At 38.2% G+C, this 16,498-nt stretch overlaps 1 protein-coding gene across 1 annotated transcript in view; it reads right to left on the reverse strand.

Moving 5' to 3' along the window:
• Positions 1-16,498, reverse strand: part of LOC118002892 (A-kinase anchor protein 6-like) — a 286,565-nt gene that overhangs the window by 71,525 nt on the left and 198,542 nt on the right. Inside the window, exons 9-10 of the mRNA XM_034993503.1 lie at positions 11,019-11,165; positions 7,714-7,938 (exon numbers count right to left, since the gene is read on the reverse strand). Of these exons, the coding sequence (XP_034849394.1) occupies positions 7,714-7,938; positions 11,019-11,165 (372 nt within the window). The remainder of the gene's footprint in view (positions 1-7,713; positions 7,939-11,018; positions 11,166-16,498) is intronic.

The raw sequence follows: 16,498 nt of genomic DNA on the forward strand, positions 1-16,498 counted from the left end.
ACCAGCATCTCTATTCAAATTATAAAGATACAATGTTAGAAAGGAAATGGGTACAAAGACAAAGTTGGCTACTGTAGCACCAAAGGCAATAAACTTCGGTTCCAAAGATGCCTTTGTCCTTCTAAAGCATCATTCTCAATGAAGTAAAACACGACTCCTGGTACACAATATGGGCTATGTTTTGGGAGTTTTGTGCCAGACTGAAAGGGTTGTTTAGAGGAATTAAATGGCATCTATAATTGAATAAATTTATCAAAGGAAAAAGATGCCTACTACAGAGTCACAGAATGCTAGAGGTGAAGGGAATCCTTTCAAATCAAAAACCAAATTCTTTTTATAAAAAAAGAATATCAGCGGGCGCCTGGGTGGCTCAGTTGGTTAAGCGACTGCCTTCGGCTCAGGTCATGATCCTGGGGTCCCGGGATCGAGTCCCGCATCGGGCTCCCTGCTCGGCGGGGAGTCTGCTTCTCCCTCTGACCCTCCCCCATCTCATGCTCTCTCTCTCTATCTCATTCTCTCTCTCAAATAAATAAATAAAATCTTTAAAAAAAAAAAAGAATATCAGCAAAAAGAAATTATTTACCAAGATCACATAGCTGGAAATCCTAAATCATAATGTTGCCAACCAACATGACCTAGTGAGGGTACTCAATAAATACCATTCATTGGTAAACTGTAAAAGAATAATGTTGTACTAAAGTTACAGAAGAGGACTGACATGGGTCTATCTCATGACCCTGAGATCATGATTTGAGCCATAAATCAAGAGTCAGATGCTTAACCAACTGAGCCACCCAGGCACCCCTGTTATCCCCATTTTTAAGATGAGAAACCTAGGGCTTTAAGGAAGATCATGGATTAGAAATAGGTAGAGCCACTATAAATCCAAGCATCTTGAACCCATTGGTGTAAGCCTGTTCACTATTATGGGTCAGATGCACTGCTCCCATCCTATGCTTCAGTAAGTGGAGAGCATGGAGACAAGTTTGCAATTCTGTTCTCCCAGTAGCTTCCTAACCTGAGTTTATTAACAATAAAAATAACATTAAGTAATGTTAAGAAATCAATGAAGAATTAGGAATAGAAACATTAATCACACTGGTTTCAGAGCCTAAATGCAGTTCTGTTGATTTCCTAAGTAGCCATAAAGATGGGTGAAACTTCTCTCATCTTTCTAGATTAGCATTGCAGCCTTTAATGTCCATGAATCTGGTTTAACTGATAGCAGTAATACAAATGACACATATGAACTGAGTACACAGCTATATCTTTGTATCCTCAACTCATTCCCCTTCATAGAAATCATGCAGCATCTTCTTCTAGTAAAAGGTATGCTCAGAAAGAATTAGGCCACTGTTGTTCCTTTTTATTTACTTTAAAAGGCTGCACTGGGACTGCCTATAAAAATTTCCTGTGGGTCTTCCTACCACCCCCAGATGGTAGTGTATATAACATTTATTTAAATCTATATTTGAATTTAAACCTTAACCCAGTCAAAATTTTTTAAAGGCAGTTCTGGATTGTACACAGTTACTTAAAATTACTAAAGTGTTAGATGATGGATTTTTTATATACAGTGGGAAAAAATATCTGATAAAAGCTGAATTCAGTACTTTCTTTTAATGAACTTACTTGGTTAATATAATAGCTTTTTTCAAAAAAATTTATCTAAGACATATAGAAAAGATTAAATCCTGTCTGATGTTTGTTGATTTTGAAAGCATTCGCATGCTTTTGTCACAGCCAGATTGAATCACTATAATTCTTTGCAGCTTTGCCAACAACATCATTACGAAGTTTGTAATGGCTCCAGGACAGAGCAACGGGGATGATCCCAGACCTGTAGGAACCATGGCTTCCTTTCACTTATTTGAAAACTTCCAAAATATTCTCTTCTGTCTTAAAAATACGGGTAGTAGGGGACACAGGAAGTGTGATTATTTATGGTGGCATTTGAGATTGGTTATAGTGGACACGGGAAATTCCCTCTAAATGTCTTGGCTAGACTGGTCCAATTTTTTACTTCTGGAAATTACACAGTGAGATTTGGGAAAATATTTCTTCCAGCATGTGAACTGTGTTTAGCTCTTTTATTTATCTCCTTTTTTTTTTTTAAAGTAAATTAGTGATATTTGTTTTCAGAGTAATTACTTAGTAATGCTGCACATTTAATAGTTAATTTGACATCCTTTTAAAGACTCTACCCCCAAAATTTCGATTTCCAAGATTTATTTTGTTTTTTTTTTTTTTTAAAGATTTTATTTATTTATTTGACAGAGAGAGACACAGCGAGAGAGGGAACACAAGCAGGGGGAGTGGAGGAGGGAGAAGCAGGCTTCCCGCTGAGCAGGGAGCCCGATGCGGGGCTCGATCCCAGGACCCTGGGATCACGACCTGAGCCGAAGGCAGACGCTTAACAACTGAGCCACCCAGGCGCCCCGATTTCCAAGATTTAAAACATTGACTCACTGACTTCCTTCAGCTGGCTGTCAAGTATTCAGAAATGGGATGAGGAACAAAGTAGGCTACAAGTTAATGTGTTTTTTCTCTTTTCAGAAAGAGATCTTTGACCTAGGGACTGTTGAGTCTACAAAGGAGAGGCCAATTCTGGAATAGACTTACTAGGTCTGACTATTGGCTCTGTCATTAACTACCTGAATGACCTCAAGCAAATTACTTCAATTTTTCCTGCCTCCGTTTTCTCTTCTAGAGATACGGGATAATAAAATATCTGCCTCAGGATGGTGGTAAGGATTAAATAAAGAAATGCAGGTAAAACATTTAGAAACTGTGACTGACATCCTATGAACACTGGGTAAGTGTTAGTTGTCATTGTTCAAATCGTTAAAGATCGTTTTGTTCCTCCTACTGCAGTTCTAGCACGGTCTCCTTTCTCAAAAGGAGATGCAGATGGTAGCCATTCCCATGTTTATGATAATTTTTGTAATCTAGTGCAGGGTCAGGAACCAAAGGCCTGAGAGCCAAATCTGGCCCACTGCCTGCTTTTGTAAATAGTTTTGTAAATTAGCTTTATTGAACAGACTATATTCATTCATTTACATATTACTGGTGGCCGCTTTTCCACGACAGCAGCAGAGTTGAGTGATTGTGGCAGAGACTGTATTAGCCGGGCTTTTACAGAAAACGTTTGCCAACCCTTGATTTAGAGGACAACAAGGTTTCAACGTTTATTTTGAAGGATCGGTGAATGACTGGCTGGGAGAATACTGGAATTTGAACCCACAGACCATGGCTTTTGCTCTGTCTCTGCTGCTACTGCTGCATGGATTCGAAGAAGCCATGTTGACTTTTCCACCTCTCATGTTCATCATTCATAAAAATAAATACAAACACCCATAAGAAAGTGACCATATTTTCACCTTATATAATTAGTGTAAGGTTTCAGTAGACTAGCTTGGATAAAAGTGCTTGGTCCAATTTAAATTGCTAACCAAATGCAGGGTATTAATCATTGCCGAGCTTACCAAATCTATTTCTCTCATTCACCTCCTTGATGACACAGCCTCTTGGCAGCTCTAAACTTGTCCTTCCCGGGCTGGTTCTGGGCCTGGTCCAGTGTCGCAGACTCTTTGAGCTGTATTGAATAATTTCTCCCCAGTTTGAGTCTTTAACGAATTTGGTTATGGAATACAAGGAACGTAGGATTAAGCAATTATTTTCTCTTTGAAGGGTCATCATTAAAGAGTAGTGCTTTCCAGCCAGTGACCTTGAAGCTGCACACAATAGCTCTAAGGGGCCCTTTGCCAGCTGACCTCATTAAATCTCTGACGTGCTCTCCACATTCGATTGTAATGGGGACGATTCTGCATTTCTGTCCCAAGGGTCTTAGGTTCACACCTTCGAGTGTCTCTGCATGCTGGGCTTTGACTCTTTCTTTCTTAGGTAGGATTTTGCCTTGTGTCTAGTCCCATGTTTATCACACTTACTTTCCTTCAAGAAAAAGAATACATTCCACAATTGCTTTTCCTCTTCTTCTGAACACTTGAGATCCTGATCCTTTCTTTCATCCCAGACTAAACTCTAAGAAGGAAACAGTTGTGCCTACAAAGTGATGGGTTGTCCTTTTTAGACGCAGCACCCTCCCACTCCTTTCTCTTGGGTGGTGCACCCTAGCTTATCTATCACTACTCTGGGGGCATATAAAGGAATTCATTCTGTTAAAAGCCTGAGATTTTAGAGAATGGAGAATCATAAAGCTAAGTCCTGTGGGTAGAGCTTGTCTGCAGTATGACCAATGACGGCAGAAGACCTTTGGGAACACACAAGAAGAGGAGCAATGTGGCAAAGAGTTCCACACATACAGGTTCTCTAATAAATCTTATCTGAGAGGTTTTGTCTCTTAGAAAGGCAGAGGGGATCTGGCCTTTGGATTTGTGGTAAGCAAAAAGTTTTTATTCTGCATATGCTTATTATCAATTATGATTTTGGCAGGTTATAAATATTATGTTACATTATTATTATATTACAAACATTTGGTTTAATTCATCCAATGAATGTGGTAATATACAGAACACTTGATTAATCATACACTGAGCACTAAAGAGTAAAGCGTTCAGAAATATTTAAAATTCTGGCGAGGAAATTCCAACAGACAAGCATACAGCTTTCTTACAAAACAAAAAAGAAGTGCCATCATGCTAGACCCCCTTAGCTTATCTGATCAAACTCCTCAAGGTCAAAACTTTAGAAGGGACTGAAGTTTCAAGTGATAGAGAAAAATTACCAGGGCTCCATAAGCTCAAAAAAAGTTGGAACATTTCAATTTAAAAACTGACACATGGCAAAGAAGTTTACACTGATACAGGATAAAAATGTAAAATAAAAACACAAATATTTTCACCTCCCAAGATCTTCAGTAGCCGAAACTATTTGTATCCTGGCCAAATTGCTGAAGACTGTGACTGATAAACCAACCACAAAGAAATAGTGACATTTAATTGTCTCGTTTTTCCCTTTGAGTCATCCAGCACTGAAGGGCATTCAGTAAATATCAATAAATATCAATTTTGCATAGTAGTTCAGAGGCTTTAGAGTCAGACAGCCCTGGATTTAAAACCTAAATCTACCACTCATTATATGTGGCCTTAGACACACAAAACCTAACCTCCATGTGCCTGTTTCCATAGACACATCCTGCAAAATCAAGATCCTAGTACCAATTTCATAGGTTGCTATTAGAATTAAATGAGATACATGTATATACTCACAATGGAATATCATACAATTGTCAAAATAAGTGAATTACAGCCATCCTCAATGACATGAATGAATCTTGGCGTTATAATATTAAATGAATAAGGAAGTCTTAAAAGATAACATGCAGCATGATTACCTTTTAATAAAGTTAAAAACAACTAAAATAAAAAATATTCTTTCCTATCAACGGAAAGCAAGGGCACAAAGAATATTGGGTTCATGATTATCTTAGGAGAGGAGGGGATGGAATAGGGCTGGGAAACCATATGAGGAGGTGAACATTATCATCAAGGTCCTACCTTTTTTGGGGAGGGGTAGAAAAGTCTCTGTATTTATTATATTATTTTAAAAACAGCTAACTACACAAGAGTAGGCTATAAAAGCAGTTAGTTAATGAATAGTGACCCCAAAAACATAAAAACGCCCTAAGAAAAACAGTCTTTGAAAAAAAGAAATAAAATAGCAAAAAGCATGTGATAGTCCCTGGTAGTTTTGAAATGAAAATTCTAGGATTATTTTCAGGCACTAAAATGCACATGGTAAATAATGAATTAGGTGTAGTGGATATTTCCACAGTGGCTAGAAAGTATTAGCAAATGACTAGGACATCTAGGGATTATCTAATGATCTGAAAGTCTAGAGACTTCTCTCTGTCTCTCCTTGTTTCTGTTTCAGAGACTGTTGTATTTGTTTCTAGGATAGCTGAAAATCATGTTGATGACCCTATACAAAGCTTAAGCATAAAGCTAATGTCTTTTGGAAGCATCAGCAAAATTAATGCAGAACTGCTTGTTCTTCCATTTATAACAATAACAAAAGTGGGAGGGGGGTTGCTTTTAAATATCTATGAGATATGGGGGTAGGCAGGTATATAAATAATTGTAATAACAAACTTCCTGTTATTGTTTCCAATTATTATGTAACATTTTGGGGTTTATAATATTAAGAGATTTCTATCCCTTAAATGAACCATTACAAAAAGTAGAAATAATAATTCATGTATGTAAACTCATAACTGTGTGAGATAAATACTATCACTATCCCATTTTATAGATGAAGAAATTGAGGCACCAAGGGATAATACAAGAAACATGACCAAGGTCACACAGCTATCTGGGGCCATTAACTGGTTCACTAAAGCTGTGATATAGATACTATAAAGAAAAAATATATTTCACATCATCCAGCCTACTAATGACCAGGATGCTTTATAAGGTGCATGTTTTGTTCAAATAACACAGCGTTCAAATATCTGAAGACTCCATCTCCCTGCAATGGGGGTGAGGGCAAGACAAGTAGAGATGAAATAAGAAATCTTCTGGATAGGCAGGAAAACCCATTTGCCTTGGGAAGAGGCTTTCATTTAATTTCCAGTTTGGTCTTGTCAATTCAATGGCAGAAGAGGAGGTTTCCAAAACAATCTGTAGGTGTGTGATGCAGGCAGTTTATTGGGAATTATTGTGGTCTTACCTTTGAGGGCTCCTCCTCCTAGGCTGTGCAGGTGAGCAGGTGCTTGTCTGGCAGATGGAAGGTGAACCACATGGGACTAAATTCTCTGACTGACTGCTGGAAGATTGCAGGGCTGCGAGGGGATGGCGGGGCATGGGGTGGGGTGTGAGGGGGATGAATAAAACCTGGTCCTGTAAGGCTTTGCAAAGAAACAGTTGCTTGGTCCTAAGAAGTTCTTTCCTTCTTGGTTTTCCCCTTTCTCCTCTTTGAGACCATTCATGCCAGAAGGTTTCTTGCCACCAAGTTCTTATCTTAGAACCCCAAAGCCTCAGACTGACCTCAGAGCCCAAATAATCACGGCCTTTACAGAAGGATTCAAGTAGTACAGGCGAGCACAGGCAATAAAAGAAAATACTTGGATTCTAAACTGTTTTTGAGTAGATACTGCATAAATCGCGGAAACCAATGGGGTAAATGCTTCTTCTTCATGGACGCACAGTGAACACGCACACAGCTGTGTGGCTAAGGCTGGTATTTTTCTACGATGGAATATGCCTATAACGGAGGAACCTCTTTCTTCCCTCCATAAATAGTTGATTCTCTCATATGTAAAAATTATGTTTCCTTTTGTTAGCATTAATGGTCTTCAATTAAATCACATGCTTTTATCATATCAATTTATGGAAGTATTTTTAGCCACATTATTTATGGAACATTTAGGTCTGCCTTTCAAAGTCCTCAGTAATCTGTAGTGTTTGCTGGTCTGCTTTTAATTTATCAAAGCCCTCCCTCCACAGGCATTGCACAAAACACACAAGCAGCAGTGATTTCCCCTATACAATGTGTATTTGATAGGCTTAATGTTCATCTTTATCCACACACAGACGTTGGCATACAAGAAATGTAGAGGGTGTCTATAAATCCAAGGAAACATTTAAGTGCCCAGTGATACATAGATACATGGGTATCATACTTTATGTACTTGATAAATATTTCGTCCCTACCATAAAGAAAGCTTTTTATCAACTTTGATTGTTTTTTTATTACCTTAAAGTATTGCAGTTGTTTCTCAGCATTCATTGTTCCTTCCTTTTCTTGTCTCAGGCAGGAATTGAAGATGAAAAGCTCTGTATCTCTCAGCCACCCTTTCAGTTCTTTGATCCTGACCTCCAGCTGCCTCACCAGGTTTCCGCTTTCGGGAGAGAGCAGGTCACGTGGACCAGACCCACTGTGTCCTGCCATTGTGTCCTGGATCTTCTGTCCTAGGGTTTTCTAACGCATCCGATGAAAAACAAAAACAAAAACAAACAAACAAAAAACCACCAACAACAAAAAAACAAAAACACAGATTAGCTTCGGTACCAAAAACATTCCACAGTTTGGTTAGTAACAAGAGCCTCCTGGAAGGTGTCCAGCTGCACCTGCCCCCTCACCATGGACATTCAGTTCAGATTAGCTCATTGTTCCATTTAGGATTTTTGAATTCCTGAGCAGCGTGTGTTGTTCTGACTACCACTAGAGGCTTAAGAAGACCTCATTCACTTATAATTTCCTTTAACAGGAAGGAAAAGTTCACCATGGTCACTGATGAAAATTCATTTGAATTCTCATGACAGGAGTTTACAAGAAAATATTCTCTGCGTAACATTTTCAGGAGATAGAAGTCTGAGTTTAATCAATATACTGAAGAGGCCAAGAGTAGATTATACATGGAGAATTAAATTCCTTTTTTTTTTTTTTTGGTTTCATAAAGTACAATTTCCCCAACCGTATGACTGAGGGCCGCTCAGAAGAGGCAGCTTCCTTGGTGCTGTTCTTGCATTTTACCTGACTTAGAAATTGTTCAACCCCACGATGCTTCCCACTCTGCATTTCTGGATGCTAGACTTTCTAATATATGTGTCAAATTCAGTCCCAATCCACTATGCCAGAAGCCTTCTTACATTAACCACTATGGCATGAACGTGCAGCTGAGAGGGATTTTTTTTTTTTTTTTTTTTTTGGGTGGAAAACACTCTGGAGAATCAGTAGGAGTTAATCTATAATGATGAATTAAACCTACAGAAATAAGCTTTAAAACACAAATAAAATTAAGTCAACAAACATCCATTTGCTGTGTAGTGTTCTGTAAATAGTATCTTTAGGAGATCCTAACAGGAAAATAGCCTTTCTTGGCAACACCCTTGTATTTTCATGGCGCAAATATTGATAATTTGAAGACCCTCCGTGGAATCCAGATTTAGCTATTGTTTTTATGCTGTAACAAAAGTAGCAGCAGGAGGTGAAATCAATGCCCTTGGAGGGTAGGGTCACAAAAAAGAATTTATTGCCACTTTTTTGTTCTGGAACAGTTTGCAATCATAAATTCTTCATAAACAGAATACTTCAGAGAATGGTCCGTCTTCATAAATATACGACAGAGGACATCAATTTCATTTAATTCACAATTTGTGTCAGCACAGCAGATGCCAATGCCTGCCTTGATAGGGTTGTTTAATATGCAATTGAGACAGAGTAATATGCAGCACAGGGGACAAAATTTCACAGATTAAACTGTACGCACCACTGACATTTCATTCTAATGTATTTCCATTCCACACTGTTCACCTTAGATGAAAGTAATATTAAAAACCATATCCCTCTATTTTACTATTGTTAGAAGTTAAAATCCTTGTCTTTAAATTTTGTTCATGCCAATTAAAATGTAATCATGCCAATTAAAGCAGGATGCCTGGTGGTGATGGTGTGGCAGAGGTTCTGTTAAAATCTTCCCTCTACCCTTCTCTCCCCCTAAATCATTACAGAGCTCTGCATATTGTCCTCAAATGGTATTTTTTGTCAAAATGGCAACCCTTTCTCAGGTGTCTGACTCACAACGGATAGCTAACTATTCTGTCTCTTTTTTTGGATATTACGTTGATTTAAAATTTTCGTTGAGGAAGCAACATACAACGACATCACACAATTTTCAAAAAAGATGACTATCAGTTACTTATCAAATTAGAAATAGGTATGTTAAACTATAACATAAACTACTGCTCTTTCTATCAAGGACATAAAGTTGCTGATCTCATCTGTTTGGTGAAACAACCCCTTAAAAATGTCTACACGAACCACATTTCTCCTGCAGGAGATCAATGAATTCTGTGGAATTTACTAGGTTCCAATTGAAATCACCATATTATAAAGCGGAGGCCATTAATTACTATTAAAAAGTAATGTTCCAGTAGGCCAGAGGAAAAACTTCCAGTGTTCTAAGTTACTTTGCACAAGGGTAGAGTGTAGTGAATTTAGATGAGAAAGCAAGGATTTAAACTTGCAGTTTTTTAATCACCTAGATTAAGTATGGCAAAACTGAACACTGGCACTCCTCCAAGTCATCTAGGTACACGGAGAGCTTTTTATTCAAAATATTTTTGGAGTATTATTTCTTTAAAATAAAAAAAAAGGCAGGAAATGGAAGGCATGCAAAATTATGCTCCATAACTGACACCACCCATACTTTGCTGTTATAATTAATCATTTAAGTAATTGACAAATTTAGCTTACCCTTGATTTGAAGTGAAGGCAATTTAGGAGAGAAGCTGATGAAAAAATACAGTTTAACCTCTCTCTCTCAGCTGTCTTCCAACAAAAGGACAGCCCTGTCTCCTGCACAGTGCCATCCTGGTCTCTGGTTAACAGAATCTCTATATTGCCTTTTTGCCAGATTCCTGCATCTCAGTCTTTGGCTGAGACCCAGCCCATCATTGCGTGAAATGAATTACATGAAACTTTTTTTGGGGGGGGGGGCTTTTGTTAAAAGTGAGCTGGAAATTGGGGCACAAAACAAAGGCCGATTTCATTCTGCAATTCAGATTTGGGTCAGATTTGCATTTTTGTTTTGGTGGCTTTAGTGTGACTTGAAAGCTGTAGTGACAACTCCACTTTTCATCTGAAGGGTACAGTAAATAGTTAAACAGTGGATGTCTCTAACATGTACCTTCAGAATAAATTCTATTAACATTCATTCAAGCATGACAGTCAGTGTATATCAGATAGACTGTATTATAGTTGACTTGGTGCATACCCATAATACATGGCATATTTTACTTACTTTTTTATGTATTAAAGAACCAAAATTATTAAAATCTGAGAGGAGACAAGCTCAGAGTAAAAAAAAAAAAAAAACCAACAGAAGAGGAAAAGCAGTGTTTTTCCCTCATAATAGCATAAATAGCTTGTTTGAAATGTAGGTAGTGAATTGAAAGAGAGAGATACTTGCGCTTCAAATTAGAAATCAGACAGATAGAGTACTTCACTACACAAAAAATGTACACATAACCTACAAACAGTAATAAAAATGCAAATACCCCAAGCAGTTCCCATTTTTCATTAATTGAATCCACTTTTTCAAGGAGATCATTTGGTAGTAAAACGCCACCTTTCTTCAGAGCTTCAACCTTACTAAGCAGCTCCGTCTTTTTCAGGTCCCTGATGGACATTTCCACACTGTATCGCTAAAACGAGAAGAGAGGAGAAGTATCATTAGGGAGACAGGTGTTCTTAGAAAATCTTTGAGCACAGAGTTAGTGATGCTCATGGGTGTTAAAAGTTTTTGTTTCCAATAAAATGTCTGGGGAGGCTAAGCCTAAGGACCTTCAGAAGTTGAGGAATATTGCTGAAATCAGTCCAAATATATATTACTCACACATACATAAACATCCAAGGTATTCCATTTAGTTGACTAAGATTTATGTCATTTTATTTTTTTTTTAAAGATCTGAAGATTTATTTATTTTATTTTTAGAGAGACAGAGAGAGAGAGAGAGAGAGAGCAAGAGGGAGAAAAAGCAAGCAGGGGGAAGGGCAGAGGGAGAGAATCTTTCAAGCAGACTCCCAGGTGAGCGAGGAGCCCAACTTGGGGCTTGATCCCACGACCCATGAGATCACAATGCAACCTGAAAGAGTCAGATGCTTAACTGACTGAGCCACCCAGGTGCCCCGATTTATGTCATTTTAAAGTAAAGTTTACACACACATTTGATCTTTAATTTAAAATATTCCAAATAGGAAAATACCTGGTCCAGGGAGATTTAATATTATAGTTGATTTCGGTCAATACTTGGCTCCAGAGTGCTGCCCATCTCTCATCTCTGCCCCACAAAGGACTGGTGGTAGAGGGTCATACAAATAAAATGATCCCTAAAGATTGAGTGACCTTCCTCCTTATCCTGTAAGTCTCCTGAATTCTCAGTTAACACTCCCCCCACCCCCATTTTTCTTTTACTTAAAAACTGCATGGGCTTGGGCGCCTGGGTGGCTCAGTTGGTTAAGCATCTGCCTTCGGCTCAGGTCATGATCCCAGGATCCTGGGATCGAGCCCCGCATCGGGCTCCCTGCTCCATGGGAAGCCTGCTTCACCCTCTCCCACTCCCCCTGCCTGTGTTCCCTCTCTCACTGTGTCTCTCCCTGTCAAATAAATAAATGAAATCTTAAAAAAACAAAAAACAAACAAACAAAAAAACCCAAAAAACTGCATGGGCTTGAGAAGAGGTACATATAGAGAAAAAAGAGCAAACCAGTGCTTTGGAAATGTTTACAAATCTATGCTTCTTTATTGATTACCATAAAATGTCCCCAAACATCACAATTGACTACAGACACTTCTCCCCCCAATATACATTGTATTCTAACGAACTGCCGAGTGAGTCTCTGCTAAAAGATGTTTTGCTAGAGATAATCTAAGTGCCATTTAATATGGCAGTTACTATAGTGATTCTCTTCAAATAACTCTATTTGGATAACTTCATAGTTAGAAAGCCTTATATTACGAACAGCTATAAATGACTCTGGCTATATTTTTAAAATGTACTACACATAAAAACACCTCTGAGTAGAAAATTAGACTCTGGTTAAAATATTACACATATTTTACAACTTTAGCACTTTTCCAAAATATAATGGCAACCCCCCAGTTTCTTCTTTGAGGCGCGTAATTGGGGCCACTGAGGCCCTTGGTAGTGTTGCTCCTTTGCTCTAACTGAGCTAAGACAGCACCTTATCAGATCTAATCAGAAAAGCTTTTGTCTGGGCAAAGCAGCAAATCAGCCAAGTTCAAAACATGCCCAAGCATGTTATTTACCCTGAAAACATGGTATTATCTAAGATTCCAAACTAAAATACAATTGGAAGCAGCTTAAAGGAAAAGAAGGTTTGAGATCCTTATTTTGCGTAATAGATCCTCAGCATTTACGTGCATATGTTTGCATACTTTTAGTTTCAGATTTTAATCTTTCATTTACACTAAACATGCACATCATTTGTATTATGTAAACTCCTCCAAATGTTAGTCATTTGTGGATCACAGAACAAAATGTTTTAAATGAGGTGATTTAAAGCATTTCATAGTATTAATGAATGTTGATCAGGGTGTCGAAGCATCCAAAATTACATGAATATGCATCATGAAAAAAAATCAAGGGTTGCTTTAGAGCTCCTCCAGAATTTGACCTGTGATACATTGGAGATTCTGATTGCATTTTCCAACGCCAGGCAATTACCAGGACCCTGTCCCTCCAATACTTAAAAAAAACACTGGCCACTCGAGTTTTCTGGACAAAACACTCAACAAGTATTCTAGAAACCTCGATAGTGTTTTATTTATCAGAGTGATGATTGAGGAGAGGCCAATCTGCTTTATGTAATCAGATTCCCATCTAAAGATGATGCTGCTGACAAAGATTTACGTAATTAATTTGGTAAGACTTCTTTGACATAATATTGGGGAAACCAGAATTTCAGGCAGGCAGAAGAATCTTATTCAAATCTTTTGCTCATGCCACGTGCACTGACAGAAGGAGTCCTCCGGCTGTGCCACCTGGGAGCAGCCTCCACCAGTTATCACTGTCACTTATGACAAGCTCATCCCCTCTCTTTACCCCAACTTTTAATGGCTCCCACACAGCAGATCAGTCAAGACAGAGAACAGTTTAGATTTGTCCCATAAAAATGATAGTCTTGTAATAATAAAAAAATATAAAAAGCAATTAATTTAATTTTAGACATAATAAAATAATTTTCCCTATGAAATGTGGCACCAGTAGTCACTGCAACGGCTATTATAAAAGGTTATTACGCTAAAAAAACCTTGTCTTTAGGTATGCTCCCTGTCATGTCACCGTGTAACCTACTGTATAAATAGCTTGATTAAAGATGTGATTGATGGACAGTGCCTTCAAACTATAAAAGCTAAGAGAATCCAGCTAATTGTTAGGTGTGTTGGTATGTGCACAAGAGGTACTTGAATGTCATGTAATTTAAGGCAAAAATATTTATTTTAATTTTTGAGGGACTCTGAAGGTTGAATCTGATGCGATTAGGACCTCAAGTCGTATATGTATGTAGCGATGCCAGAGGGTTGTTTATGTTGAGGCTCAAGGTGTTTTGCTCTTCTCTCCAACATCTTTCCAGAAGCCTTAGATGGGGAGAATCAACCACCAGCTCTATCAGTTCTCAGTCATCCTATCAAGTAGGGCTACTTTGTCCTGTGGTGAGAAGATAATTTAATCTTCATATTCATTTCACCCACAGCAGTAAGTGAGCAGAGGCTGCCCCATTGTGTCCTATAGTCTGGGGATATTATGATAGAGACTACTCTTCAATAGCCCAAAATGAGATTAACAAAGTTAAAGTCAGATGGCTTTTCTTGAGTGCTAAGGTAAATAAGCATCCAGTATTTAATTTCCCCGCAGCACCTGCTGTGGGCCTCTCTGTCTAGTCAAAAATAAAATATACTCTATTGAAAGGGCATATTTACATTATTAAGTGTATTTGCTTGGCCAATTCAATTTTGACTAATGAAGCCTCCTAATAGATACGTGAATGATCTAAATTAAAGACACAGGCCACTCCTATCCTAAATGCCACTCCTGTGTGTACAGAAGGTATGTAAGAACACTTTAAAAACAGAGTTAAAAATAACCACAAACACTAGCTTGCTATTTTAACCAAAAATTAAAGAAGTTTTTAGAAATTCTTATTCAGTGCTTACTTTTTAAAAACACAAGTGCTGAAATTGAATTATAAAACAAAGCCAGTAAAAACAGGGATTTCTGAAGTAAATATAACTAGAAATGTATAAAGACTTGATTGAGATAACTTTTTTGACAGTTATGCTAAAGGCTCTTTTCCCTCCTAAAATCTTTTTTTTTTTTTTGTTAAAAATCACACCAAAAATTCTGCCCAAATGGAGACTGGAACAATGCCTTGAAACAGTGTTAATTGTCACCATGGAAACCAGAAGAATAAGCCATTTTGAAACTGGTATAGAAGGCACACATTGAGCAACTCAAGCATTTTTCTGCCTCCCTCAATGTTAAAGAACAAGATGCCTTGTCACTGTGAGGTCAGAGAAAGAAAGCATCATGAAAGGGTTGTAGATGCTCACTGTCTAGTAAATAAAAAAAATAGAAAATAAACTACATACAGCTAATGCTATAAGACTCTACCCAGTGAATCTTTTTGAAATAGAAAGATCATCAAAAGATGACCAGGATGGGGGGATGGATTCCACCTAAGCAAAACTTCAGGGCTATATTATGTGAACCTTGCCCCCAAAGCTCCCTGGGAATTCTGCTGTTGTAATAAAACTTCAGAAGAGGAAAGAAAAAAGGCAGCATGATGGAATTCAAAATAATGCTCTAAAAGCACACAGAGAGATTAAGACATCCATTGTAAGACTTTTGTATGGTGCTTCTGTTGGTTATGCTGAAAAGAGACCAGACATTGCTGAGCAGAGAGTGAAGTTTGGGCTACGAGAAACACAAGATTTAAACCAAACAATTTCCTTGATTATTAGAATAGGGCTGTCCAATTCTGTGTCTTCAGGGTTGGAGTATTTACATCTTATGCCATATTTTAACTGGGCTTTACGTGACTTTCTATTAGGAAGAGTTAAAGCAAGGAAAAGATCTAGTTATTAGAATAACAAGTGTGAGTATCTCTCCCAGTGCAAAGTAATACCGCAAACACCTGGCTAGCCCGCATAATCCCCCTTTCTCGAAAACTCACAACAGAAAGATAGAGAAAATACGGCAAGGGAAAAAAAAATGTATTTTAGCCTATTTACAAGAAAGCATTATGCTAGGAATACACCCAAACACCAAACTACTGGAAAACTATACATGAAAATACGCATTTTTGCACAAAACTGCAGTGATGTGTCTGTCTGTGACTCCCGTATTGTGCTCCCTGGCTAGTGTTTGCCCTCCTCGGGCGAGGCTTCATGGTGGCCCCTCAGCAAGTCCATGCCTAATGCCATTCAGTGGTGAACAAAGAGTCTTTTTATATGAAAGTCCAGGGTCCACGGCTCAGCTGTACATGCCCCCGAGTGCAGGAATCTGCTAAAGGCCAGCGCCATCTCTACAGAAGCTCTTACGCCGCCCCCCATTCCAGGACACCAGTGTCTAGCCTCTCACAACACGCGGGATGCTTCACATGGAGCCAATATCACCAACACTTCAGGAAGATGCGCAAGATGGAAGAAGGCTCACGCCCAAGACAAATAATAGTCGTTATTTCTTACAAACTCTTTGTATTTTGCCATTAGCAATTTATGGCGAATAATTGCACAGAGAAATTATAAAGACTCCTACAATTGTCCTTGTAAATTAATAATAGGCTTTCTTGATTGGGATAAATTTGCTGCTGAGCCTTTGGAAAAATTAAAAAGTGCAATGTCATTTAAAATTGCCAGAACTCGCACAGCAAATTACATCTGAGGTTAAGAATTGAGTTTTACCCCCTCTTCTAGCTTATTCCATTTGCATGATCTGGAAATCACATTACATTG

The sequence above is a fragment of the Mirounga leonina genome, unplaced genomic scaffold (assembly GCF_011800145.1).
Source record: "Mirounga leonina isolate KUSES-001 unplaced genomic scaffold, KU_Mleo_1.0 Mir_84, whole genome shotgun sequence".
Taxonomy (NCBI): domain Eukaryota; kingdom Metazoa; phylum Chordata; class Mammalia; order Carnivora; family Phocidae; genus Mirounga; species Mirounga leonina.